The sequence below is a fragment of the Falco punctatus genome (genome assembly GCF_963210335.1).
Source record: "Falco punctatus genome assembly, chromosome: 8".
Classification (NCBI taxonomy): domain Eukaryota; kingdom Metazoa; phylum Chordata; class Aves; order Falconiformes; family Falconidae; genus Falco; species Falco punctatus.
In genome coordinates this window covers 25,997,830-26,024,356 of record NC_137588.1, presented here as the reverse complement: position 1 = coordinate 26,024,356, position 26,527 = coordinate 25,997,830, and the positions used below count along the sequence as shown (strand labels likewise).

General features: G+C 45.0%; 2 protein-coding genes across 4 annotated transcripts in view; one reads left to right on the top strand and one right to left on the bottom strand.

The window, feature by feature from the left end:
* The window catches only part of USP37 (ubiquitin specific peptidase 37), a 38,590-nt gene extending 27,565 nt beyond the window's left edge, over positions 1–11,025 (bottom strand). For 2 of the 3 annotated variants that reach the window (XR_013929827.1, XM_080397921.1), the window contains exons 1-9: positions 10,855–11,025; positions 9,841–10,048; positions 6,243–6,414; positions 5,589–5,689; positions 4,146–4,327; positions 3,705–3,779; positions 3,027–3,124; positions 1,411–1,495; positions 357–518 (exon numbers count right to left, since the gene is read on the bottom strand). Coding sequence is in view for 2 of the 3 variants with exons in the window: in XM_080397921.1 (XP_080254047.1) it covers positions 357–518; positions 1,411–1,495; positions 3,027–3,124; positions 3,705–3,779; positions 4,146–4,327; positions 5,589–5,689; positions 6,243–6,414; positions 9,841–9,996 (1,031 nt within the window). In the remaining variant the exon portion in view is untranslated. The remainder of the gene's footprint in view (positions 1–356; positions 519–1,410; positions 1,496–3,026; positions 3,125–3,704; positions 3,780–4,145; positions 4,328–5,588; positions 5,690–6,242; positions 6,415–9,840; positions 10,049–10,854) is intronic. The other variant, XM_080397922.1, reaches the window with a different exon arrangement.
* A 94-nt stretch (positions 11,026–11,119) lies between these two features.
* On the top strand, positions 11,120–25,920 carry CNOT9 (CCR4-NOT transcription complex subunit 9). Its single transcript, XM_080397967.1, has 8 exons — positions 11,120–11,272; positions 16,228–16,407; positions 17,507–17,622; positions 18,907–19,016; positions 20,060–20,169; positions 21,111–21,209; positions 23,426–23,517; positions 24,222–25,920. Exons 1-8 carry the CDS (start codon positions 11,249–11,251, stop codon positions 24,388–24,390), a joined length of 900 nt encoding a protein of 299 aa, XP_080254093.1. The 5' UTR covers positions 11,120–11,248; the 3' UTR covers positions 24,391–25,920.
* Positions 25,921–26,527: the final 607 nt, after the last annotated feature.

The window sequence follows — 26,527 nt, the reverse complement described above, 5'->3', positions numbered from 1 at the left end:
GGAACTGTCCTTCTGCCCTTCAGACTAATCTGAAAACTCACAGGAGGCAGCATTTCTCAGGACAGCACCCATGAGTTTCTACAATCAAAATTTTAAAAAATATATGTATATACACAAGATAGAGAAATGAATCATGGAAGTGTATGAAAGGAGCATGAGTTACCACCTGACATTATTATATATCTCAGATTCTCAGGAAGTTAATTTAAGAATATGTATTTTCCAAAACAGAAAAAGTGTTCCCTGTCTCAGTGTTCATTAATTTCAGATTTTTTTTCTCCTTAAATAATTATAACAAGAATGTGCATGTTCTGATGATCAAAGTGTGTGTGCTAGATAAAGAAAATTAAATTTACCCTTGTAATTGTTGTTGAGGATGGGTGGAAAGGGGAACTCGGGGCTTGTTCCACCCTGTGTAATCTTGATTAGATCTCATTTTTTTAACAGAAAGAGGAGCAGGCTGAGAAAGAAATCCCAGGGTTCTTTTGGCTGAAGGGGTCTGGCTGGATACACTAGACCTAAAACCACAAAAGGATAACAAGGGTAAGATATCTAATGCTCTTCCTTAAATAAATGTAGTCCATGACACTGCAATGTGTAACTATAGAAGACAAGGGCTGGTAAAGTCACACAAGGTAACTGGCATGTATTATAATACCAAAGAGGTGTGAGAGAGCGAGCTTCTTTGCAGAGCACTTAAATATTTTGGTTAAATTCTCTTACATCCACAGGTGTGCATGCAGTGTAACCAAGTCTTTTGTCTTTAAGATACTTAATTCCCCACACTGTATGACAATAGGAAGAAAAACTGTGTAGCATGAGATCACCACTCCTAAGATATGCTTAAAATTCACATCTGGGCCAGACTCTTTGTTTTCAGCCTTTTGGTTTTATAACCTAATCACTATGGACCTCAGTTCCTCACGTGTAAAGCATGGACAATGCTTCTTTTCTTCCTTTATCTTGTATCTCATCTATCTAGGGCAGAGACCGACAGTTTGATTGCACAGCACTAACACAGAAGAATCCCAACCTCAGCAAGATTCAGTATTACTATAGTTTCAGGCCATTTATCTACTTGGGAAAAACAAAGTAAGGATTCAGTCTAAAATTCTGGAGTTTATCTAGAATTTGAACCATCTAGAGTTTAGATATCATCTGGATCAGTCATTCACAATGACTATAATAGACTTGAGTGATTTTAGAAAGTCTATCTATTGCAAGCAATAACTGGAGTTTGTAGCCACGCTGAATACCTAGATTGTACTCCAGGGGGTGGTGGGGGAAATATATATCTATATGTATACACACACACATTTTATCCCTAAAAGCTATATACCACATGATAAACACACATGAAACTGAAGAACCTAATTCCTGGGAAAGAATTGTCTTTTACAGTTGTCCTACCTGTCCAGGGTGGAACTACCAGTGGAGTACTCTTTTGATGAGGACCGACTACCATAAAAGGATGATGACTGCAATGGTAAAATACCTTGAAAAACAGAAAGAGAGGCAGGTCATTTTGTTCCAGGTAACCCAGCTATTTATATAGTATACAACTGGGTTAAAAGTATTTAGTCAAAAGGTTTAAAAATCCTCAAATACTGTTTTCCAGAATTGGTTGGGAAAGTACTAACACACATACTTGGAGGTACTAATGCAAATATCTGTAAATAAAGACATACTGGGAATTTTAATTGAATTTAATACCATAATTTCCCTCAAATTCAAACTGCAATAGAAAATCTTAAAAAATTATTGAATGGTCTTAAACTATCTGAAAGACAATAAATACCTACCTCTTGTTCAAATATACAAGATACACGTAACAGAAAACTCACAAATGATTTCCAATACAGTGCTCTCAAAGTTCAAGGTAAATATGCATAAACGAAAACATTTTCTTCCCACTCCAAATTCCCCATTCAACTACTATATGCTTAGGGCAAAATATGACTGTTGCATTGTTCTGATATCATTGTGTCAAATCCTGAGACTCTAATGCCTCAGATGGTGCCACATAAAAAAATCCCATACTCCCAAGAGTAAAAACCCTCACCTATTACAGTGAATCACAGTATAATTTAGTTCGGATAATGAATAAACATTTGCTTCTATCCCAGCCTGAAGTGGTTTGAGCCATGCAATGTTCAGAAATGCAGATGTATGAAGGAAGTTCACAATACTGTTACCTGAACTTGCAGGTATACACTCACAGATTCTAACTGTGACTCTAAAGAGCAAACCAGATTTTCATTCAGAGATAAACATTCACCCTACTGGCTCCTCCAGTAACATGTTTGTGCCATCAGAGCTGCACTAAAAAAAGACTGCAATCAGCAACATTCCCCATAACAAGATCTTGAATACATTCTCCTTTATGGTGAAAGAGGTTCAATATTTATTAGTAAAACTGAAGAACAGTGCTGCTTACTAGCTTATGTACATATTTTCAATATTTCAGTATTGTCTGTAAAACCTGTCACACAACAGTATCCAATAGAACTTTGCTAAAAACAGAACAAAAATCCTGGCCCCAGATAGTTCCCCCTCTAAGTTCTGGGGAAGAGATACAGACATAAAAGCAAACAGTACACATTTTCAGCGCAAAACCCAGCCTACAATTCATGTTGGCATTAACAGCAAAGAACAGTTTTAAAAATAAACAAGAAAGCAAGTAAAAAGGAAATCCTTAGGTGTTTATAGGAATCCCCTCCCAAGGGGAAGAGCAACTTGGAGCGAAGTTTGAAGCTGCTTGTTGAATTTTCAAACAAGCTGGCACAAGGCTGGCATCAGCACACAAGTATAAAGGTCAGGGTCACATTAGAGCAGGATAGGCTTTGAAAACAAAAGCAAGTTGTTTGCATCTCATATATGGCTCTGTAGGAAGCAAGGAAGTTAGTGGTACAGGGAAAGACGAAGAGGAAAATCACCTCTGCAGCAACTTCCTAAACTAAAATCAAAGGGGTAAAATTGTACTGGTCAAACACAGGTACTATTTGGCTTCACTTTTATTTTTTTACCTGATGACCTATTTTCCTCTCCCTGCTTCAGATTCAACTGTTTCTCTCTGCTACTGTTCAAGTACTTCCATGCTGGATCACTCAAGGCTTTATTATTCCTACAGATAAACAAGAGTGGAAGTCAGTGCAGTTATAGAAGATAGATGATATTCCTGCTTGATATTTACAACTTTTTTTAAGCATTTCCCTCCTACCACCTTTAATACTTGACTGCGCAACAGTTAAAGTTTATTTGCAGGTAAGTTTAACCAATTCATTTAAATGAGCCTTCTTACTTATGCTTAAATGTGATTTCAAACACATGGAGCTTATTCTCCAAATGGCAATTTTCTTTTATGAATTTTGTTTCGAAAAGGGTCAAAGCAAGTTCAATAAAGAAGGTACCTATAGCTACACACATAGAATATGCGGCAATCTTGACTAAACTGACAAAAGGAAGAAGACAAAATTTACACGTGTCAGTTCCTGCAAATCAACTGCTAGAGCAGGCTGTATTTCTCTCACTAATCCTGAATGCAAACCCCATTTCAAGCGCTCAGTGCGTTCACAAGTTGACTATTGGTTAGCCTGTACCATGTTGCTGAGACAGGAAGCACCCAAGCATTCTTTCCAGAAAAAATTACCTTTACAAATGAACAAAGAATTTCAAATCAGAAAGTAGAAACAATGGTTACTTACGTTGAAGAATCATTCTCTTTGGGATAATCTTCACTCATTTCTGAACCAGGAGGTTGTGGTCTTTTCCTCTTTTCACTGATGACAGAAAATTTTTGAAGTGGTCACTCTTTCAGAATGGCTAGTAAATGATCCTCTTCCAACTGAACAGAACTCCTGAATGCTTTCTGTGCATTTTGCACCTATCTTCCACAATCTTCACTTTTATAACATAGCATATAGAGAAGAATTTGGTTTGCCCAACTCTTAAGTTGTTCATAAAGCTCTAGTGCTAGTACCAGCCAGAGGCTAGAAAAGCACATATTAACATCCTGTTAAAAGTAACAGCAAAACCAGAGGAAGAAACATATTCCTTTCTTACTTTTAGGTGCACTGAGTTCCACCTGCAGCTCTATAAAGAGCAAAAATGTAACAATATCATAAATAAGAGGATAACACTCCTACCGATTCTCCAACAAGCCTGTTCTGTGAGGGGTCGATGATGCAGGAGACGCTGAAATGTTCACCCTGTTGCTAGGTGTTCCAGTTCCAGCAGAATTCTTAACAGACGCTCTCGCTGGGGTACCCAGCACCTTGCGAAATGGATTTTCCTCCTTACTTTCCACGGTCACTCTTTTGGGAGGAGTCTGCAAAATTCAAGTGGAGGGGGGCAGGGAAACATCCAAACCAGTGAAAAACATGACCATCTTTAGTCTAACCTAGCATTTACACTACCGCTTTACTTACTACGGTGTAGCATCCAAAAGCAGAAAAATGCTACTTGTAATACATTGAAAGAGTTTAACAATAATTAGACATAGGTAAAATTTTTACTGTATCGATGCAAGTCAAACATGAAACTTTACTGCAGTAACCAATTTTCCTTCTTATTTTCCAATGCTAAGTCAGTTGAAGTTCAGTCTTTAAAATCTCCTTTACAAGCTTTGCCGTTAAAAACCCAAGGCATGATTCTTAACTATCCCAGATCAATACTGGGTGGTATTAAAAAAACCCAAACCAAACCAAACCAGGTATTAAAACCCACACAATTACAACAGCATCCTGACAGCCTTAGGCCAAGCAAGCACCACACGTAATGCAATGGAAAGAGCTAATAGTTGGTTAACTAAGGAATGTTGGCTATTTTTAGACTAAAAAACTGAACATGTCTAACCTGACTACTATATACAAAACCTTATACTTTTTACTGTGAGACTGCCTTTAAGCAACATGTATAATTTGTTTTGGGACAACATCAAAAATGTTCTCCTATATTCACAGAGATAAAGTAAATTAAAGCCAGTAGACACACCATGAAATCTATGTTATGCAGGAAGAACAAAAATATTTTGAAGGAAAACCACTTTTGGGGAAGAGTCTGCAAAATTTACACAAAAATCTGAGAATGCCACAAATTCAGTAACTTCATTCTGATACAAAATTGGGTCAGCAGCTTTTCAATATATACATTTGGCTGAAGTCTGCTAATCTCATTAAGATCTGTGCTGACTATAACATGTTCAGTTGCCATGTAAGGTGTTCAGTATAAACAAAGAGATATTCAGAACTCAGTGAGAAGCAAGTCTTAATCATGTACTTTCCCCACTGTTTCTGCTTCTTCTTCACTTGCCTGATAGCTCAGCGTGAAGAACATATTCTGTCTTCCACAGCCAGATGCTGATTTTTCTTATTCATACAGAATATATGGCTCCTCATGAGCAAGACACATCACTGCCAACAAGTGTTGCATACATCTATTCCAGGCCCTCTAGATTACAAAGGCATTACAAAGGCTTTGGATGCAAATTAAGTATTTACAGTACTATTACAACATACAATAAGAGAATGAGAGGAGAAAGTGAATGAAATAAAGTTAAAGGAGAGGAAAATTTGAACAATTAAACAAACCTGGTTCTCTGTATAAGAGAATTGCCTGTTAGCTTCCTTCTGTGTGGTCCTGCTGCCCAGCACACCTCCAAAGCTGCCAGATCCCTGAGAGGGTTTCCCAGCTGACGGGAAAAGCACACAACATTTGATTTGATTGTCATTTAACTGATTATCATTCTTTTTTTGTAATATAGTATTTAGCTGGACTGAGTTGATTTTGGAAGGGACACCAGATTTCTTGCCAACAGGCAGTGCAATATTCTGAGTGCACAAACATAAGCATATGTTTATGGATATCCCTTATATTGGTCATTTACTCAGTTGGCAAGAGTTCCTATCCTTAAAAAGGACAAAATAAAGGGGAAAAATAAAAAGAAAAGACTACACATGTGTGATAAACAGACAAGTTTTTCAAATACCAGCATACTTACAATATAAACAGTTTCTACATGTTTAATCTCTATTTTTATCATCTCTATTGTTCAGCATGACAAAGGTAGATTAATAGAAGGGTATATAACAAAAATTGGGGTTCTGGGCCAGAAAGAAGCATTTACACAAATGCAAAGAAAGTCAGTAACACAAGGAAGACAAAATGGCTAAAGATGAAAAAAAGAAAATACAGCATCAACCCCTCTCCAAACTGTTACTAACATGTTTTACAATCGCACTTACCAGTATGAACTCTGTCTTGATGAACTGCATCCAAATACATCCGCATTTCATTTGCATCTTTCAGTGGTACCTTATCAATTGTCAGGAAGCTGGTATCCTTTAGTGTTAGCATCAGACAGCACAGTTTTCTACCATTTGGTCGTAAGGTCACAGTTTTAATGTTATGGCTTAGCTGAAAACAAGAAAATTACTATAAACATAAATCCATTTTAAAAAAGGCCAAAATACTTAGAAATTCAAACAAAACACTTCAAACACAGAGGGTAAGAGGCACTCACACCAAAATACTACTTCTTGCTCCACTCTGACCAGACATTAAACCTCACAGAATTAATGCAATCTGTGATCTTGGAAGCTGACAGAACTGAAAGGACAGTATCACTATAGCTCAACAGGCTCTATATTCCTGGATAAGCTTTCTAAAACTTGCTTTGCTACCGAGTGTGACATTTTTGAACATAAAGGAAGAGCTTCATACAGTCCCATTTAACTGTCTGAAACTTCCACACCAAGTCTGAAACAATTTAAGGGGACAGTTTAAATGTTAAGTACAACCTGCTACTCACTTTATAATTTGCTCTCAGGGGAGACAGGTTTGACATTGCTTAAAAACCTTGCTGACAGAGTAAGCCAATAAGAAGCGTGCTTAGTCTATATGCAACATTATAACAAGTGCATCAAAACTTTCAATATCACCGTCAAGCACAAGAATAATTTTACTAAGAATTTGTGCTCCCTAACAATGCCGCTGCTACTTTATTACACCATTACTTAACTGTTATTTCATGCTAAGTCACCTATGAGAACTGGCTGTTCAGCAAAGGCTCTACTATCCACACAGGTTGAGGGTAACTCTTAAAGCAGAGGAACCAAAAGAATCTCTTGCATCTGCAGACTGCGTGGAAGTTTGACAATACATACCTAGGCATACTTTCATTTTCAATTCCCTTGTCCTTTTTTTGCTGAATTCTTCACTTTATTGCCACTTCTTCAGCCTTGCCTAAGATCAGGCACCAGATACACAATAACCTCCATGCCAGTAGACTGCTATATATACATATGTACACAGAGTGCTTCATACAAGATTGGAAACTGTAACCATGGTCACCAGACACTACAAGACAGAGTAAAATACTGCCCATCAGGCTGGAGTCTTTCTCCTAAAGTTGGCCTGACCTGCATACTGCCACACTACCAATCTAAGTATAACAATAATTAATAGACATGAACACTAATTACACTCTAACACCAAAGTTTCACTATACATTGCTCTAGAAGATATAAAAGACTAAGATAGTAAAAGGCACTCCATGTCCATCAGTGAGATTTCTTCTTTTCCATGCAGATATCTAGCTTCTTGGAAAGCCAACCTAGACACAACAGCAGTTTACAACAGAGGCTGAAAAACCACCTCAATTGGAAGCTAAGGGTTTATTTTGCTGGAAAAATTACACTTCTGAAATACTTTGTGCTCAATCCTTGTGTTCTGGGATTGGTTGCTTTTTTTGTTTAATATAATCTAAAAAATCTTCAAAGACCTAAGAATTTAAAAGGGGGCTCCAGATTTTTCATCCTCTCTTAAAACACTGAGCCCAGTGCAAAGATATTACAGTTACTTCACCATCTTGGTGCAAAACAACCTATTTCAACCCAAACCACTACCATAAGAAAGCTCCATCCATACTCTCCATGCACCTGTTATGACCCAGTCAGAGTCACAGAGTCCTGCAAAGTGGGAGTAAATTAAATATTTCTCTTAATATATATCTAGCATCTAGGACAACTTAGTCAAAGCTCTGAAACATCAGTAAAACATATCATCCAATATAAGAAGTTTGATGATGCACCAGTCACCACAGAAAGAAGTATAACCCTGGATCCATCCAAGTGTTCTATTATAGGGAAGTAAAAAAAAAAATAATGGAGAAATCACCCACAGTTCTCCCAGAGCAACTTGTCAAGAAACAGGGAATGCTACTTCTAAAGCAAAATTATCAGGAACTTGTCATGCCTGAAGTGGCACACAAGAGCACTGTGACAGACTGGGGTCAGCTCACACAAACTGCACTCAAGCCCAATCCTGCAGCAGAAGGGCCAGGCAGCTCTCCCTGCCTGCTGCTCACTCCCACCAATGCTCTTGTGCTGGTGTCTCTGTTGCTTCACAATGAACAGGACCAGAAAGCAGATCCTGCTGAAAGATAACCACCATCCAAACAAAAATAACTGATCTAAAGATGCGGCATTTCCTCCATTGCTGCAGTCCTAGCTGCATGGTGCCCTATCACCCTCTCCACCAGATCTCGCATTCTGTCTTTTCCCTGAATTAATGCACGTGAAAACCCTCCAACTGAGCTCACAGAGAGCTAGTGAGTGGCAGAGCCAGCAGATGTGAAAGGCTAGGAGCAAAACCTGCCCCTTTAGGCCATGGTTAGCTGTTCTATAGGCTAATCATCCCCATGCAACCACCTTTTGAGTCACTGTCATACCACATTAACACTTGTCCAGGCAGAAAGGAGCACTTGAGAGCAAGCACCCAGGGAAGAGACCACTCTTCTTAGAAGCAGCATGGTCCAATGCTGGATTAAATCAAACAGCATCATGCATGAGAAGCAAATGATTCTTTTCAAGTCTACAGTAACAAAGGTAGGAACTATCCACAGCTCATGATTTTCCCATGCCTTGACTCCAAGGCAACACAGGCTGCCAGATTCTTTGCTGTGACTTTTCAGCATGCTAAGGTGGCAAAACCTCATCTTTCTAAAATAAAGTGAACGTTTTTTCATTGAGTCCATACACAGAAATAAATGGCTCAGAGAAAGGTCTCGTGACCACCACTGATGAAAAACAACTGTGGCACAAAAAGGCAGAAGCCAATGTTTAGATCAAGTTTACGCTGTTACAAAGATGCTAAATAGGATACAATTTTTTTTCCTTGCAAGTGCTCTTACATGCTCTACATACTTTTAAATCAGATAGAAATTTCTTACAGTAAAACACTCCTTGCACTCTTTCAGTTAAGGGCATTTTGCACAAAAAACCCTAGGAAGATAACTAGAATGAGCTATAGAATGAGCTATAGAATGAAAGAAAGGCTGAATATCGCAAGAGAATCTTTAACAGTGATCTGCATCAGCCTCCCAGTGAGGAGACCACGTTGCCTGGCATATTTAAAACCTAGAGCCTATGCAAAAGGCTACACAAGATAACACCGTTCCTCTTCAGCTGGGAAAAATTGCTAGTACAACGTGTTCAGAATCTTCACCTCTAGATTCTGCAACTGTAACAGTGACAGAAAGGTTACATGTTCCAAAAATCTGAGCACCTGAGCCACCATCTGTATACCCTGGTAACTTTCCTCTGCTTTTTGGTTCTTCCCATTCAGTGATATCTCTAGGCTGACCATGGCTGATTGTTTAATGATACATGTGAATAATTTATAGGAGAGTTATACAAAGGGATAAGTGTTCAGGAAACGAGGAACAAGAAACAGTGACAGAGGGAAGTTTGCATGACACTTAATAGCCTTGAAGAGCACACCTGTTCACAAAGAAGCACAAACCATGCACTGATCAAACAAAACCCTTAATATTTGGTGTACCTGAAATGTCTTTGGAATTCCTCCAACATTGTAGTGAACCACTAGACTCACTTTGTTGTCCTTCTCCACAATTTCAAAGCTCCCTTCTTTCCATTTTGTAATCCCAGTCTGCATGCTGCGCATCCGGACAGGTCCATGCACCTTTAGTAGAGCCATGCTTTCTCACAGAAAAGAGCTAACAAGAGTAAACGTACTCCACCTTAAAAACCTGTTAAAAAGGAGAAATTTGTAACTAGGCAGGCCAAATAATCTCTACAGAAAGATGTAACTGTGGCTTAAAGCTTCTGTAGAATTTTGGTAGAACCATTTGGCTGCTGTTTTTAAATACAGTGAAAGTGAGCTAGACACCAGCTAAGGAAACTTAGATTAATAAAATCTCTCCCAGCTCGGGCAGCAACGTGCTGATTCCTCACTGTTGAAAAGCAAGCAGACCCAGTCCAGACATTGCTAAGCCTTAAAGAAACTTCAGCAGAATCAAGGGGGAAAAAAACCCAATCAAAAACCTGAGGAAAACCGGTAAGAGATGGACACCAAAGTTTTGGACGAAATCTAAGAGGGGAAACCTGCTCGCTCTTGACGGGACGCGAGCCACGGCCACTCGGAGGGGCCTGGCGAGGGTCCCCGTGGCGGTGGTGCTCCCCTGGGCTGCCGGCTGCCCCTCGGCACTCCGCCCGGCAAAGCCACCGGCCCAGCGCTAGGAGAAACCGCCCCGCACCGCCGGGGGCTCCCGCTCGGTATGGCAGGATGTATTGCAAATAAAAATTAGAATAAATGAATGAAACAGCCCCCGCGCGCAGCCCGCGAGGCGCCGCCGACCACGGTGCCCCCTCGCAGCCCGCGTCCAGCCGTCGCCGCTCCGCCCCTCCCGCTGCTCCATGGCCGCCCTGGGCCGTGCCGCTGCGAGGGGAGGCGCCGCGCAGCGGCGGGGGGGGGGGTGGGGGCACCCGGCCGGGCGTTGCGGGTGGGGTAGGAAGCGCGGGGTGGCGGGGGAGAAGGGGGTGCGAGCCCCGGTACCTGCGTCCCGGCGCGTCCCCGGCGCCGCTGGGCAGGTTGAGGCCCGGGGGGAGGGGGAAGGGGGGCGGCGGCGGTGGCGGATGGCGGGAACCGGCCAGCAGCGCCAGACGCCGCGCAACGCACGCACGCACGCGCGCGCGCGCCCGTTTACGTCAGCGCGGCGGCGCCCTTCCCGGCGCACCCCGCGGCCGTTCGCGCGCATGGGCCCAAGCGACTCGCCAGCCCCCTCAGCCCCGCCAGCCCCGCCCCGCCGGCGCCCGCGCGCATGCGCACAGCGCCCGCCTCGGCGCCCCGCCCCTGTCCCAGCCTCACTCGCGGCGGCCGGGCGGCGGGGTGAAGGGTCGGGGCGGCCTCCTAAGCCGGGCCCGGCGGCAGTACCGGCACCGCTCCCACCATGCACAGCTTGGCTACTGCCGCGGTGAGGCGCAGCTCCGGGGCGCGGCGGGGCTGGGGACGGGGCCAAGCGGCGCAGGCCGTGCGGGGAGCGGAGCGGGGCGGGAGGCCAGGCGGGCCGCTCGTGGCTGCGAGGGAACGTTTCCCCTCGGCCGCCCGCGGTGGAGGGAGTGTGAGCCGCGTGGTGGCGGAGCCCTGGTGAGCTGCCTCCCCTCGGTGCTCCCCGGCGGCCGGCTGTGGCGGCGGCCGGGCGGCGGGGTGCCTTTGGTAGACGGGGAGGCGCCGAGTGAGCGCTGTCTTGCTCCAGCTGACTCTGTGCCTCCCCGGGGCGGCCGTGCCTTGCTCTGCTGCTCCTGGGGACGAGGTGGCTCGCCCAGGGGCCAGGAGGGCTTCCCTGATGGGTACCCCGGCTGTGCGCCTTCTGCCTAGTCTGTGTCACGTAGAGTTTTCCCCTCTTCCCTCCTCTTCCCCCCTGCACTTCCTCCTTGCACCTGGATGCTCCTGCATTCCCAGCCACCTACTCTGTCCTCAGCAAACTCTAAAAGAAGTAAAACTTCTGGCCTTAACTGCAGAGGAAAAGAGGAGACAGCAAAAAGTTCCTCAGGGCAGCACACAAGCAGGAGGGAAAACAGAGGCTGCCTGTTCCTCCCTTTTCCCCCAATACCTTGCAGTGCTGTCTGTAGTTGGTGCTTGCCCTCTTCCCCCTCAGAAAGCTGCCATGGTGAGATGGGATGCCTGACATTCAGCCTGCTGGGAGTGGAGCGGGACCTCGGCCTGGTTGGGTTCAAAAATTGAAATTGGGTTCAAACTCAGAACGATGCAGTTATTGCATCTTATCTCCTGTCTGAGCGGGTTTGTGTTGTCATTTTCACTTATCCAAATGCATGTTCGTCGTGTGTATATGATGTCCTAGAGCTGATTGAGTCTCTAGTGTGTATTGAGTTTGGGAGCTGTACTGCAAGACCAGCAGTCAGAGCTGTTTTCACACAAACTTGGCTAAAGGATCTGTTTGGGCTAACAAGCAAACAAGAGTAAAGTACTTAGGAGCAGGAGCTGAGAGATCATTTTAAGTCTTCCCACTTTAAGTGCTCCTGACTTTAAATTGGTTCTTGTAGTGCTGGCAAATACTTCTGATTTAAAGTGGCGCTTTCTGGAGGATAGAAAGGTGTGCAGGATCATAGAGAACTCTCTTAATTAGCATTTACGTTTTTGTAGCAGTGTAATTCCTGAGCACTTGGTGAAACATGTGAGGGACTATTATAATCTCACATTAATCATCTATCTGTGTTCTAGTCACCTCTCTCTAAAACGATCTTTTTTTTAAAGACAATTTTAACAAAATCTCTTTAAAGAATTGAAATCAACTTTATTTTGTGATTCATATGAAAGTATATTTAATTTATATATAATTTGTGCTACCTGGTAGTTCTGTATTGAAATGTTTCCTACCTCAGTCAGTATGCTTACTCTAAAGGTGACAGGGAAAGGTGTTTGGCTCTGGAGATGTGCTTGGGAGCTGCAGAAAACAACATTACCTCTTAGTAGGGTCGTGAGTTGGCTCAGGAATCCCTTTGAGTGTTTTGAACGCTGTTGTGATAAAGCTGTGGTAAGCAAGAACACTAATTTTTATACAGTGATGCTGGTGGCAGAAGAAACATTTCAATTTCAGATCTGAAGACAGCATAACATGCTAGAGGCTCAAGAATAGGCTAAAGACAATAAATGTAACTGTAGCAGTAAGGCATGGAAAGGCCAACTCAGATAAGCTAATTTACTGTTACTGAAATTCAAAGTTCATTTTGGTATTTTGAGTGGTGGTCTATCAAAACAGTATAAAAAGCACATGTATCCAGTTAGTCAATGTTCTGCTTTGGTCGACCAGTACTCTTACCAGTGTGTGTAGCAGCAACTGCTCAGTTAGGAAGAGAAAGCCAGTGGCTAAACCCAGTTCGTTACGTGATTGTTGGAGATATAGTTGGTCATGTTTGAGATAATGCTGTTTCCTTTGAGGAAGGTGTTCCACGATCTTTCATGATGCAAAGGTGGCTAGTTTGTGCTGTGTTGAGATGCTGTTCGTAACTTGCTTTCCCTGTGTGCAAAAGAAAATCTGCCTAGCAGGGTTCCGTCTTCGAGTTTGCAGGATTTGTGTCTAGCACTTCGGGTTCCCCAGAATTTTTGGATTTAGAGGGTGAAGAGGGAAAAACAATAAAGTAGGAGACTAGCAAAAGTATGTCATTCAGTTTAAACTAAAACGAGAGCAACAGCTGTAGAGCCTGTGAAAAGCAGTTGGTTCTGGCTAAGACAGGTATTGGACATCATAAACTTAATTGTGTGGAAAAATCTGCTTAGTGTTCTCTAGGGATCACAAGCACATGATTGTGCTTTTAAAGGGTCGATGTATTTAAGCTTACAGGAAATGAAACTTGCAGTGAGTCTAGAAAAATAGATGGAAGCTTTAGATAACACGATTATAACAACATTATTACTACGCTGCTTGTCACTCTACCATCCCAAATAATAACAAATGAGCTCTGTTTATTCTCCCTCTTTTTCTGAGCTCCAGTATAAGAGTTGCCATTAGAATTGCACTCACAGTTGCAAGAACAGAATAAATTTGTCAGGATTACTAATTTAGTGTGAGGTTCTGGAAAAAAAAAAAAGAAGGTAGACAAGAGAAAAAAAGAGGATAGGAGGAAAGATGAACAGCTAAAAAGTTTTTGAGCCCTAGTACAGGGTCTGATAACAGCACATTGGCTTATATATTGTCCTGGTTTTGGCTGGGATAGAATTAATGTTCTTCTCAGTAGCTGGTATAATGCTGTGTTTTGGATTTGGTATGAGAATAATGTAGATAACACACTGGTGTTTTTGTTGTTGCTAAGTACTGCTTACTCTAAGTTGAAGACTTTTCAAGTTTCCCGTGCTCTGCCAGTGAGCAGGTGCACAAGGAGCTGGGAGGGAGCAGAGCCAGGACAGCTGACCCAAACTTGCCGGAGGGGTGTTCCATACCATAGAAATGTCATGCTCAGCATATAAAGCCGGGGGAAGAAGGAGGAAGGGAGGGATGTTCAGAGTGATGGCATTTGTCTTCCCAAGTAACCATTATGCACGATGGAGTTCTGTTTTCCTGGAGATGGCTGAACACCTGCCTGCTGATGGGGAGCGATGAATGAATTCCTTGTTTTGCTTTGCTTGCATGTGTAGCTTTTGCTTTACCCATTAAACTGTCTTTATCTCAGCCCATGAGTTTTCTCGCTTTTACTCTTCTGATTCTCTCCCTCATCCCACTGCAGGAGGAGTAGGCAAGTGGCTATGTGGTGCTAGTTGCTGGCCAGTGTTAAACCCTGACATACATAGACTTTTAAGTTAATATGATGGAGGTGGCTGGAGGAGAGAGGAATCGCACAGCTAGGGAAGGATCTCTCTGGATGTGACTATGGATATAATGTGTGGATGAATGGAGGAGGGAAACCTTTGCAGACATAGAAACAGGCAGCTCTGAAGGTGTCTGCCAAAGGTTAAGTCTGCCAAAGGTTAAGTCTCCCTTCATCCCTCCTGCAGTTCTGGGAGCCTGCCTCCAGCATATGGTTTCAGGTTTGGTTGCAGCCACTTTCAGTTCCTGAACTCCTTTGTATTCTCTTCACTGCTTTAGTGATGAGCTGCTTAGCAGTAGCGTCGCTGTCGGTGCGGTACAGGCAGTGCTCACAGCTGTTGTAGTAAGCACATGAAGAGTTTCAGTCTGGGTTTAAAAAGGAGAAAAAAAAAGAAAAAAAATACAATCTGTTCTCTGTTCCCAGCTGTGATTGCTGTACACATGGGGATGCTGAGCTGGTTGCATACAGGCTAGCTCAGGAGCAACAGTATATGAGTGGGGCTGTGCTTTATTTGAATAGTAAGCACTGCAGCAGAATGTTTAAATAGGTTCTGAACTGGCTTTTGGAAGTGTTCACGCAGGAGGTGTTAATGCTGATGTTTGTCTTCCTCAAAATTTTGTACCTGAATCACTAAACTGTCTACTTAGGAAGCCTGCTGAGCATTTGCACCTTGAGTACTAGTTGTGCCAGCAGAGGCATGAGGCAAACTTGCATTGAAAGACTTGAGTCTTGCCCTCACCACAGAAACTATGCTACAGTTCTACAGTTCCTGCTTCTCTTCCTTTCCTTCCCAGCTCTTCCTCATTTTTTTGGCTTGAAGACTTGTTGGCCCTGATGCTGCTGTTTCCCTGATGTTCCAAGAAAGGCAGAGGAGAAATCCTACATTTCTGCTGAGTAGTAGAAAATGTGCCTTGACTGTGAATACAAATCTACCCTTTTCTGGGTTTATTTTAAACAGGAGTTTTTGTACAAAATCAGTCTGAAAAAATTCCTTTTTAGCTCCATGCATGTAAACAAGATACATGGGATGAGTGAAATGTCTCTAACAGCAGGTGTTACTGGCTGCAGACAGTGTCATGCTGATGTTGGAGTACTGAGGATTTTTCTAGTATTTGAATATTTTTCTCATGTCTGAATCCCATTGACAGTTTCCAATGTAATAGATGTTTTTGGAGATACAGGTAGAGTCTGCCTTTGAATTTGTGGAAGCTTGCACTTGAAGCATGAAATGAATGTGTGCTAAATACAGGTGGAGCAAATGATAGCTGGCTAAAGTATGTGTGACCTCCCTGGGAGCTCTGCTGGCACAGACAGGCAGCAGCGTGGCTCTCTTGTATTGCTGGTGAAGTTATAAGGTACTGCTTGACCAGTGGATTAAGAGACTGTCCTAACAAGTCAGGCCAGTTGTGTTTCAAGTAGGTGAAATAGTAAGACTAATCTAAGGGAGGGATCCATATCCAGAGCGTTGTAATGTAGCTTTAGTTCCTCCCTCCCCCAGTCAGGAGTTTCTTGAGCACTTTTTTGCTTACCTGCCAGGTTGTGGGAAGGGTTTAGGGTGAGACTTGGATAAAATGTTTGGACTGAAGTTTCCTTGTTTCCCACCCAGCCTGTGCCAACAGCCCTGGCTCAGGTTGACCGTGAAAAGATCTACCAGTGGATCAATGAGCTGTCCAGCCCTGAGACGCGAGAGAATGCACTGCTGGAGCTGAGCAAGAAGCGTGAGTCTGTGCCTGACCTTGCCCCAATGCTGTGGCACTCATTTGGCACAATTGCGGCGCTCCTTCAGGTGGGTAGGATTGGCAGCCTCTTTATTCAGTGGTGCAGCACCAGAACATTGCAGAGCTTGTGTGTACATGGGGCAGATCTGGGGAGGCACTGGTGGGGTCCCTTATTGCCGTTGCTGGAAATATGATGTATGTTGGGTCATGTGGTGAGGGGAGCAGATGTGGGAAGCCCATTTGGCATTAATCATCACTAGCAAGGCAATGTGTGCAGAGGCTGTAAGATTTCTAATTAGCTTACATACTTGGAAGGGGAACGGGCAAGTTTTTGGGTGTATGAGCTCCCTGTGGATCATGTTCTACTTATTTTCATACAGTGTCATAGCAGAGCCACAACAGTCTTACTCTTAAGATCTCTGGTGTGATTTGTTTTGCATGAACTTGCGCGCTTCCTGGTCAGAAGGTTGCCCTTGCAGGGAGCCTGTTGGAAGGGCAGCATGGGAATACTGCTCACTCCCTGCTCCTGAGACACTTGCGAGGGAATATACCTGCATTTCGTGTGAGACTGAGCAGCTCTGCTTGTCTCTGGGCAAACTATGGCTGATGACTGGCTGTCTCTTAGTGCCAAATCTAGTCATTTCTTTCAAAGAAGGAAGGAAAAGAGTGCAGGATTGCCAATGTCAAACTGCTCTTGGAGTGGCCCTGAAACAAGTGAAGAAAATTAGAAGGGAGCTAAAGTTGGAAGCAAGCAGATTTCTGAATTGGATTTCTTGCCCTCAGCTGCTTTCCCTGCATTGAGTTAGAAGAGTACCAGCAGCCACATTTTGAATAAGAGTGGGTGTGCTCTGCCTCTAGGCACAGGAACAACACTCCTCTTCGATCTGGAAATTAAAAATAAAGCAGTTCCTACACTAGTAAAGAGCCAAGAAATCAAATGAACTCTTTTATTTTAACTGAAATTAAGGATGGAATGCATTCCTGTGATTCAGTGTCAAATTGATTCTGACCCAGCTCTGCCCTTGCCTGGGTGGCATGGTGGCTGCCACGTAACTTCAAAATGATGCCTGGTGAAAGCGGACTGTCATCTGCTGTCACCATAGCTCCTTGCTGGGCAAGTGCTTTGGTACAGCTTTCTCTAACTTTTCTTTATCTGTTAATTTTTAGGAAATTGTAAATATTTATCCATCAATCAACCCTCCAACCTTGACAGCCCATCAGTCCAACAGAGTTTGCAATGCTTTAGCTCTACTACAGTGTGTTGCATCACATCCTGAAACAAGGTAAGTGTTTCCAGGTGTGTGAGTTTTCTGAGGTGTTGAGGTTGACAGCTCAGCCTGTTTGACTCCACAAGTATGTAAGCTCCTTTCTTCATTTTTACCAAGAGAAGTGGAGCAGAGGACAGAGCTGGAAGATAGGCAGTTGCCTGCTGCTTTCACTTGTTTGCTGGGATTATTAGGATGACAGCTTTATGGTGGTCCTAAATGCACTGCATTCCCTGGATCATCCTGAGATCCTGCAAATTCCCAAAACACTGGGTTGTGGCAGCTCCTTGAAGCTCAGCCAGAGATGCCATGTGCAGGATCCTTGTTTTAATGAGCTTACAATTATTTAGACCAACAGCTTACGGTTAGTTAGACTAGCTGTCCAAAGGGTGGGATGGGCAGGGCTGTCCTTCCCAGAGACCGTGTGTGGCAAGGGAGCAATAGCAGAGCTGTGTCTGGAGTCCTCAGCCAGTGCCTGACTTCAGGTTTTCTCAATCGTGTGTCCAGCCTGTATCAGCAAGGGAAAAGATGATGTTGGTTCAGCCGAAATCAGTAGCTAAAACTCAAAGAAAACTGTCCAGAGATCCATGATATCATGCTTCTGTTCCTGCGGAGAAGGAAGTGCTACATAGCTGAAGTTGTTTTTCAGCTGCTGCGAAGTAATACTAAGCTGCAACCCTCCACGAGGTGATATCCAAAAAAATAGGGTAGTTTTACACCACACACACTTACACTTAAAGTTTGAAAACTGAGAACAGAGGAAGAACATTGGATGATTGTGCAAGGGAGCTTCCCTCTGCTATCAGAGCAATCTCTAGGCTTCTCCTTGCAATCTGTATTTTTCCCCGTTGTCAGAAGGCAGTGTGACGACTGTTGGGGAAAAGTGGCTGTGCACATTTAAACTGTGGTAATGCCTAGAGATCAGCCAGTCTGGATTTCTGTCATGCAAAAGCTTTGCACATGCACTGTGGCTGACTGTCCCTTCCCATGGGAGCCTGCAAGGTGAAAGGCAACAGTGAATGTACAAAGCAGAGGTAATAAAAGCAACAGGAAGTGCTTTGTTCCTGGTCAGCTGGAAACAGCGATGCAGGTAACTGACAGTTCAGGTGTTAGGTTTTGTGCTGTACCCAGTGCAGAATTTACTTCATACTGTTCCATCAGAGAACAAACTGTTACCCTCTTTTGAGGAGTGGTAGAATGGTGTCTGTCAGGAATAGTCTTAGGTTCTGCATGGTAACACTGGATTGTATGCTCACTTTGTTTTCCTTGTCTCTCATGTTGGGTGTTCTCCCTTTCCTACAGGTCAGCTTTTCTGGCAGCTCATATCCCTCTCTTCCTGTACCCCTTCTTGCACACAGTTAGCAAGACACGTCCATTTGAGTACTTGCGTCTCACAAGCCTTGGAGTGATTGGTAAGCAGCCAGACTAATGCTGGAGTGCTGTTTTTTCACTCACTTTGATGCAGTTCATTCTGTGGGTGGAGAGACCTGCACGACCAAAATCACAGGTCTCATTACTGGGATCTTCTGAGTCCCGTAGTATTAACAAGAGGAGCTGCTTATGCATTATGGAATCTAGCAGTGAACTCCCCAAAACGGTACCTACTCTTTTTGTCTTAATTAAGACTTATTGTTGTTTATCTCTGACTGACCAGGCAGCTGGTAACCTGCAGAGTTGGCTTGTGTCCTGTTGCAAATACTGGGGCAACTCTGAGTGGAGTTTTTACTTCCTCAAAACCCACCAATCCAAGCCAGAGTTCCTGAGCTTGATAGTTTTTCTGGGAAAGATCTTGCCACTCTCATCACCGTTCCCTCCTTTGCAGCCCTGCAGAGTAACTTTCAGGGCTGAGCTGGATCAGTTATGAAGCAGGTTCCCCTTAGTGTGTAGGAACTGGGCTCTTCACTAATAAGAAAACACTGAAGTCTGGGTGCATTGCCAAAAATGTGTTTCCTGCGAGTACAAGCACCTGCAGGCTTGTGCCTTTGCCCTCAGCCCAGCCAGTGAGACACTAGGATGGTTGGGTGCAGGCTGGGCTTTCTTTGGGTTTTTGTCATTAATTGACTTGTGTGTATTTGCCCTATCTTTGCCTTATCCTGTTTTTTTTGTCTTCTGCCCAAAACATTTCTCTCTCAATGCATAAAGTAAGAGGGTCTTAAAATGCATTTCTTCTTCCCAGAGGTTGCTGTGGGTGGCATGATCCTCTTGTGTTTGTTACTACTGGAGGAGAGCCAAGAATGCATCCACTTTCTGAAAAACAACCCCCAAACCCTGCTTGATTACTTTTATGCTGCCAAAACAATTTCTTCTCCAGCTGCAACATATTTAGGATGACAGTTGTGCTGCCTGCCATTCAGACTTAATGATTCCTGGGAGGACATAGCACAGGCAGTCTTCGAAAGGTGAGATATTTTTGAAACCATTTATCATTTATTGATTTTTTTATTTTCTCTTCAAGGGGCCTTGGTGAAAACTGATGAGCAAGAAGTGATAAACTTCTTATTGACAACAGAAATTATCCCTCTGTGCTTACGCATTATGGAATCTGGCAGTGAACTCTCCAAAACGGTACCTACTCTTTTTGTCTTAATTAAGACTTATTGCTGTTTATCTCTGACTGACCAGGCAGCTGGTAACCTGCAGAGTTGGCTTGTGTCCTGTTGCAAATACTGGGGCAACTCTGAGCGGAGTTTTTACTTCCTCAAAACCCACCAATCCAAGCCAGAGTTCCTGAGCTTGATAGTTTTTCTGGGAAAGATCTTGCTGCTCTCATCACCCGTTCCCTCCTTTGCAGCCCTGCAGAGTAACTTTCGGGGCTGAGCTGGATCAGGTTTCCCTGGCCTGAGAAAACAAATGCTGTAAATACACGGAGCAGAGTTTGGGTGGTAGCTGTTAGTGTTGGTTATGGGAATGTTCATTGCACTGGACTAATTTGTTGTCTCCTGTGATCAGGGGCCCCTTTCCCCCATGAGCTCAGATGAGGTCAGACTGGTCTGATGACCCAGGTGGGCAGGCCACAGGTTTTAGTCTGTGTGTGCTTCTCCGGTGAAGCCTGCTGACGTAGCTGGCTGAGGTTCTTCCAGAAAGTGGTGTCTTGTGATGAATCGATAATGCTAAAGATGAAAACTGAAATCAGCTTGCCATCTAGATGGCAGGGCCAAGGGACAGATCCTTCTCCTGCTTCCTGCTCTGTGACTGCAGTAGTCTGACTGTAATCTTGAGGCTGTCCTGAGCGGCCCAGCAGTAGTTGCCATCTTACGCAACCTGCATCCAGTCACCTTGTACACACTGCTTTGTGTCCATCTCTTTTCTTTAACCAGAGATGCCAAGTATTGTGTAGAGACCTGCATTTTCTTTTGGCTTTAAACTTTTACTGACTAAAATGTTTATTGGCTGCTGAAAGGCCTTTCAGTTCTGAGGCTGCCTTGAAAAGAACACAGCACAAAGGCTGTCCCTTTTCAGGATAGGTAAGTTGTTTCAACACTTTTTCTGTGTTCTCCCCATTCTAGGTTGCTACATTTATTCTTCAGAAAATCCTCCTGGATGACACAGGGCTGGCATATATCTGTCAGACTTATGAGCGGTTTTCCCATGTTGCCATGATACTGGTAAGATTATTTGGTTTTAAAATATCTGGGTTTAAGGAAATAGTGCTCCAGCAGCTACTTTTACTGCCCTCTGGCTGGAGCACAGAATGAGGGAGGCAAATGGTTCTTGGGCATTATTGCTTGCGACACTGTAGCACTCTGTTTCCGCATGTTTCCTTTGTGTATCTGGTTTGCATGTCAGGAGAACACACACCAGTTTTAATGTACCAAGTCCTCAAGATAGACCAAACATCTCTAGAGAAGAAAAACTTTTCAGGGTTGTTGTTTGGATGTGAATTGATTTAATTTTATGTAAGAATGATAACACAGCTCAGACCATTGATCCATTTCCCATCTCTGCCTCCCACAACCTGGCTCCTATTAGCTGCTGCTTATGACTCTAATTTTGTGTTGGGACACAGAGAGAGCAGGCAATATTTGTCCATTCCCTGTCCCCTGTGAAGGAGAACTTTGGGTACTCATAATCTCTTCATCCCAGGAGTAATAGCCCCAACTTGAGCTTTATTATCTTTGAGCTCACCAAGGGGAGTACGTCTGCCCTGAAACAGCTATTGTCCTGCTTTTGTGTTTGGTCGTTTGTTTGCTTTTTAAAGAGCAGTCTCAGGAGGAGAAAATGCAGCATTAAGTTAAGTGCTTTGCAATGCTGGTTCTGTGCCTAGATGTTGATGCGTTCACTGGGAATATTTATTTTTCTGTCTGTTTTCCCAAACATGAATAAAATGTCACCTCCTAATTCACCCACAAACAGCAAAACATGAATGATTGTGAGCTGATACCCATAATACCCAATGTGACATGATTTTGCATTCCAGAAAAGAATGGACTTTGATGAAAGTACATCAGGGTTGGGGCCAAAGTGAAGGATGTAATTAGAAACCCTGGAGTAGAGGAGGGAAGGAGACAAAGGAAGAATCTGTAGCTGGGAATGGTATGAACATGAAGGGATGTGGGCATGTAAAACTCTGTTAGCGTGGAAGAAATCCTAGCTGTGGTGTAATCCCACCACCAGGTGAAGCACTGACATGATTAATGCTCCATAGCACTACTGAGAGAGATGAAAATGTTCATCGACATTTCTGTTCTCTATTTCAAAAATTGAGATAGTGTACTGCTGTTTGAGGGTGATGATTTACTACTTTGTCTACTGATAACCAAGTAAGATGTTACACAAGCATTAGATGCTTTCAGAAGGGTAAGTTAGTATTTCCTATGCAGGAGCTGTCTGAGGAATTCTCTGACTTGTTCTTCATTGTGAAGAAACTTGGTATCCTGAGGAATTGCTGAGAACAGGAAGTGTGCAAAAGGGCAGATGAGGGAGACCTACTAATTTCTAACTGCCAGAATATCCAAATACAGGTGAATTTGAGGAAAATGGTTAGGAGGGCCAGCCAGTGTAGTTTTACAGGAAAAAAAACCAACTTGTTGGACAGATCTGAAGATTTGATTGACTCCTAAGTACAAGGAAGCAGACTGTTCAGACTCCTTCAGAGCGGGCATGTGAAGGCATCCATCCACACTGCTTGCTGGGCTGGTGCATTCCAAGATGCAGCCATGTGCGAAGTCCTACATAGTGTGAGAAATGGAGGCTGGGCCAGAGACATCTGCCCTGATCTTGTTTCCCAGTAATGGGTTGATGAGGGATGTAGCACAAAGAGAAAATACAACTCCTGGGTGCACGGTAAGACCAGATGTGGATCTTGCTATACGTGGTATGGGTGAGCCCAGTCCTTCGGCATGGCTTCCCAGGCTATATTAATGTTTTAAAAGGGTGTTGAAATGAAGGCAGTGCAGATGAGAACACGGAGCGTTACAGATCTTGGGAACACACCTCACAGGGTGACTCAGCCTGAGCTTATCAAAAGGTTGGGGATACATTCACCTTCTTCCACAGGGGGGAAACCCCAGGTTCAGTTTAATCTACCAGTGAGTTGGATCACTAAGGAGTCCTGGGGATGTAAAAACCAAATAGAGATAAGACAAGCTTTCCTTGAGCTGCTGAGAGAATCCTTTCCAAGTTGTGACTGGCTGCTCTTCTCAAAGACATCTTGGCAAGCAGACCACCGGACTTCATGCAGGGGTATCTAGATGAAAGGTAATGGGCTGTGATGCGTGGGAAGCCAGAGTGAGCGATTCAACAGTCTTTCCTAAGTCTCTGCTGATTGTGAACCTGTTCTTACGAAGACTTTTAACTGATGGCACTGGCCTCTATAAAACAGGGTAAAATGGTCCTGCAGCTCTCCAAGGAGCCATCGGCACGGCTACTGAAGCATGTTGTCCGCTGCTACCTTCGCCTTTCTGATAACCCCAGGTAAACATTTTAAGAGTTTGGGCAGGGGCTTCTTCTGCTCCCTTGGAAGTGCAGTTCTTTGCCACAGTGCCCACTCAGGGAAAGTCAAGTTTCCTTGTCTGCCTTTAAGTTAGCCTTAGTTCAGTGTGGAAAGTGGGTGGGTTTTTTGGTTTGTTCTGTTTTTTTAACTGCTACTTCTGGGAGCTTTTATGGTACATGAGAGAAACAGTGACTGTTTGGAGCTTGAGCAGACTCAGACTGTACAGGTTATGACTGCCTGAGCTCAAATGTAGCTGGAACTAGATATGAGGGAGGGGCTGAGGTGGAAGGTACGCTGTGCTTTCCCTCTTCTGCATCATGTGGGCTGTTAGCAGTAAAAGCCAACAGATGAAATTCAGTTGAGGGAATAGAAACTGTTTTCATGCTGATCAGCAGCTCTGCCCAAAGCCACTGAGAATGTATTTGTGCCTCTCCTGGCATTGCATTGCTTTTGACTGAGGGGTGTCAGGGCACAGGGGTTGGTGCGGTGGGGTCTAGCATGAGGGATGGGAGCCATGGTGGCTGGCCAAGCACCACGTGCTGCAATGCTGCTGCTCAATGCTTTGGTTGGCTGGTCCTGCCAGGGAGACCCCCAGGCAAAGGAGGTCATGTCCCCAGTGGGGTTTGCTCCCCTCTTGCCCCTGTGAGTTTATTTGTTGGGCCCCGTTTCTTGTCTCTTGATGTAGGGCACGTGAAGCTCTCAGGCAGTGCCTTCCTGACCAACTGAAGGACACCACCTTCGCCCAGGTCCTGAAGGATGACACCACCACAAAACGCTGGCTGGCTCAGCTCGTCAAGAACCTGCAAGAGGGTCAAGTCACTGACCCACGGGGCATCCCTCTTCCTCCGCAATGACTGCTGGGGGAGGTGGGGGACCGGGGAAGAAACAGCTCAGGTTTACAAAGAACCAGGAACAGGTGACCTCTTCCGCAACAAACGAACTGGACACGCCAGCTGACTGTTGGCTTGGCAGCCAACGGGCTGCTGTGTAGCTGTGCAGGATGCCTCTGGGGATCGCAACACCAGCAAATGCTGATACTACAGCTTAAAAAAAAAATCAATAAAGACAATCTGTAAAGATCCCCATCTCTCCAGGAGGCTTGGCTGGCATCTCTTCCCCCACTGCCAGGCAGGGGGTAGTGCAGATGTCTGCCCTTCCAGCTAGCTCAGCCTCCACCCAGGTGGTGTGTGACAAGGGGTGTGTGCACCACCACCATGTCCTTCCAGTTCCTTGTCACTCCTTGTTTATATGTCTCTTTAGATGAGTGAGCTGAATAAAAGGTGATCGAGTTGCTTTATCCTCTCTTAAGACTGCTGCTCAGCTGCAGGTAGCCCAGAGACAGCTAGCTTCCCTGTCAGCACATCCTTGCTCTCCATCCGGCTGGTGCAGTGAGCTTTTCTCTTCTTTTTCTTTGGCATGGAGGTAGCGGCTGGAGCCAGGCCATCGTGGTGCTTGCCCCAAGAGGAGGGGTGGATTACTCAAGATGAGCCCACACGTCATCAGCTTGCTTCCCAGAGCTCTTGGGAAGGACAAGGCAGCAGGACTGTGACTCTTGTGCTGTAAATACTGTGCTCATGCAGCTAAACCAGCAGCTGGGGGCTGATGTGTGCTGGCCTCCCGTCTAGCTCACCTCTTGCCTGGCAGGGCTGCTGGCTGGCTTGTCAAACGGAGCTCAGCGTTGGGGAGCCTGCCTTGTGGTGGTGGGCAGGCCACCGGCCAATGATCCCTGCTGCAGGACAGCTGGGAGCGACGTCCTGCGGGCTCCAGGTATGCCAGCTTCCACAGCCGCTGCTGCCTGCCAGACGCCTCAGTCCTGGCCCCCTTCCCTTTCCTCCCTCACCAGCTCATCTCTGGCGGTCGGGTGGATCCATTTCAGCTTTCAGACCTGCCTTGGCGCCTGCCTCGGCCGTTGCAATTGAACTGGAGTAGCAGCTGCTTACCTGTGTTCTGTGGTGAGGGGTTAGTGCGGCCACGGCAGGCTCCCAGAAGCAGCCATGGAGCTCCCAGCTCTGCTGCAGCAGAGCCTGCTCTGCCTGCTCTTGGCTGCAGGCAGGCCTGGGCAGCTTACTCGACTTCTCCCCCCTCCTCCAGTAGCCCATTTTGCTGATCATCTGCGGTGTCGTGCCAACAGTGTCTTAAATCCCATCTCTTTTTTCCCCTTCCCTCCCCTCCTCTCGCAGCCTTGCATAACAAGGGCAGAGCGTGGCCTCTTCCTTACCCCGGGGTACTGTTTTATAACCATCACCTTCTTTTCCCTCCCCTCCACCCTGACCTTAATAGGGTGTGAAAATGCTTCTGTTTGGGGGTGGTTTTTTTGTTGTTGTTTGGGGTGGGGGTTTTTTTTTGTAAGTTCAGTTTAGTAAATAATAAAACCCCAGCCAGCACAGATTGGTCCTGGTCTGGTCTCTTGGGGAGGGCGAGGGGCAAGGAGGGGAACTCATTGCAGGTGGGACTGAAGGGGGATCAGTGCCAGCTTGGGGATATGAGCTGGGGAGGGAGTGTGGCTTTTTCCAGTGGGAGCTGTGGAAGCTGTCCGCATCCCTGTGGCACCCCATCTCTCCTGGAGCAGATAACATTGAGGGGTGTTGGTGGGGAGGTGCTGCTCTATCCTGCTTTGTGGGAAGGCAGCAAGTGCAAGTACTGACCCCGGCTCCATTCAGACCCTGCCAGGGAGAGCACTCGGTGCCACACTTGCCCAGGGTCCACGTCTGCTGAAGCATCGGCCACCTCAAGTTTGGTCCCTGCCCTGCTGTCCTTGCACCCAGCTTGAATCCCTGTGGGCGGTTTGCACTAGGATGCTCAAACTGTGCCCTGCTCTTCGGGTCCTGCAGCTCTCCCAGCCCTGGGAGTGCCCGTGGGCCACTGTGTCCTGTGACGGGGACAGCGACACGCTGGGGATGCTCTGTGCCCTGTGGATGGGGAGGTCAGGCTGTGCTGGGTGCAAGCGGGTCTGGGGAGGGACAGGATGGGAACGGGTGCCCTGTACGGTGC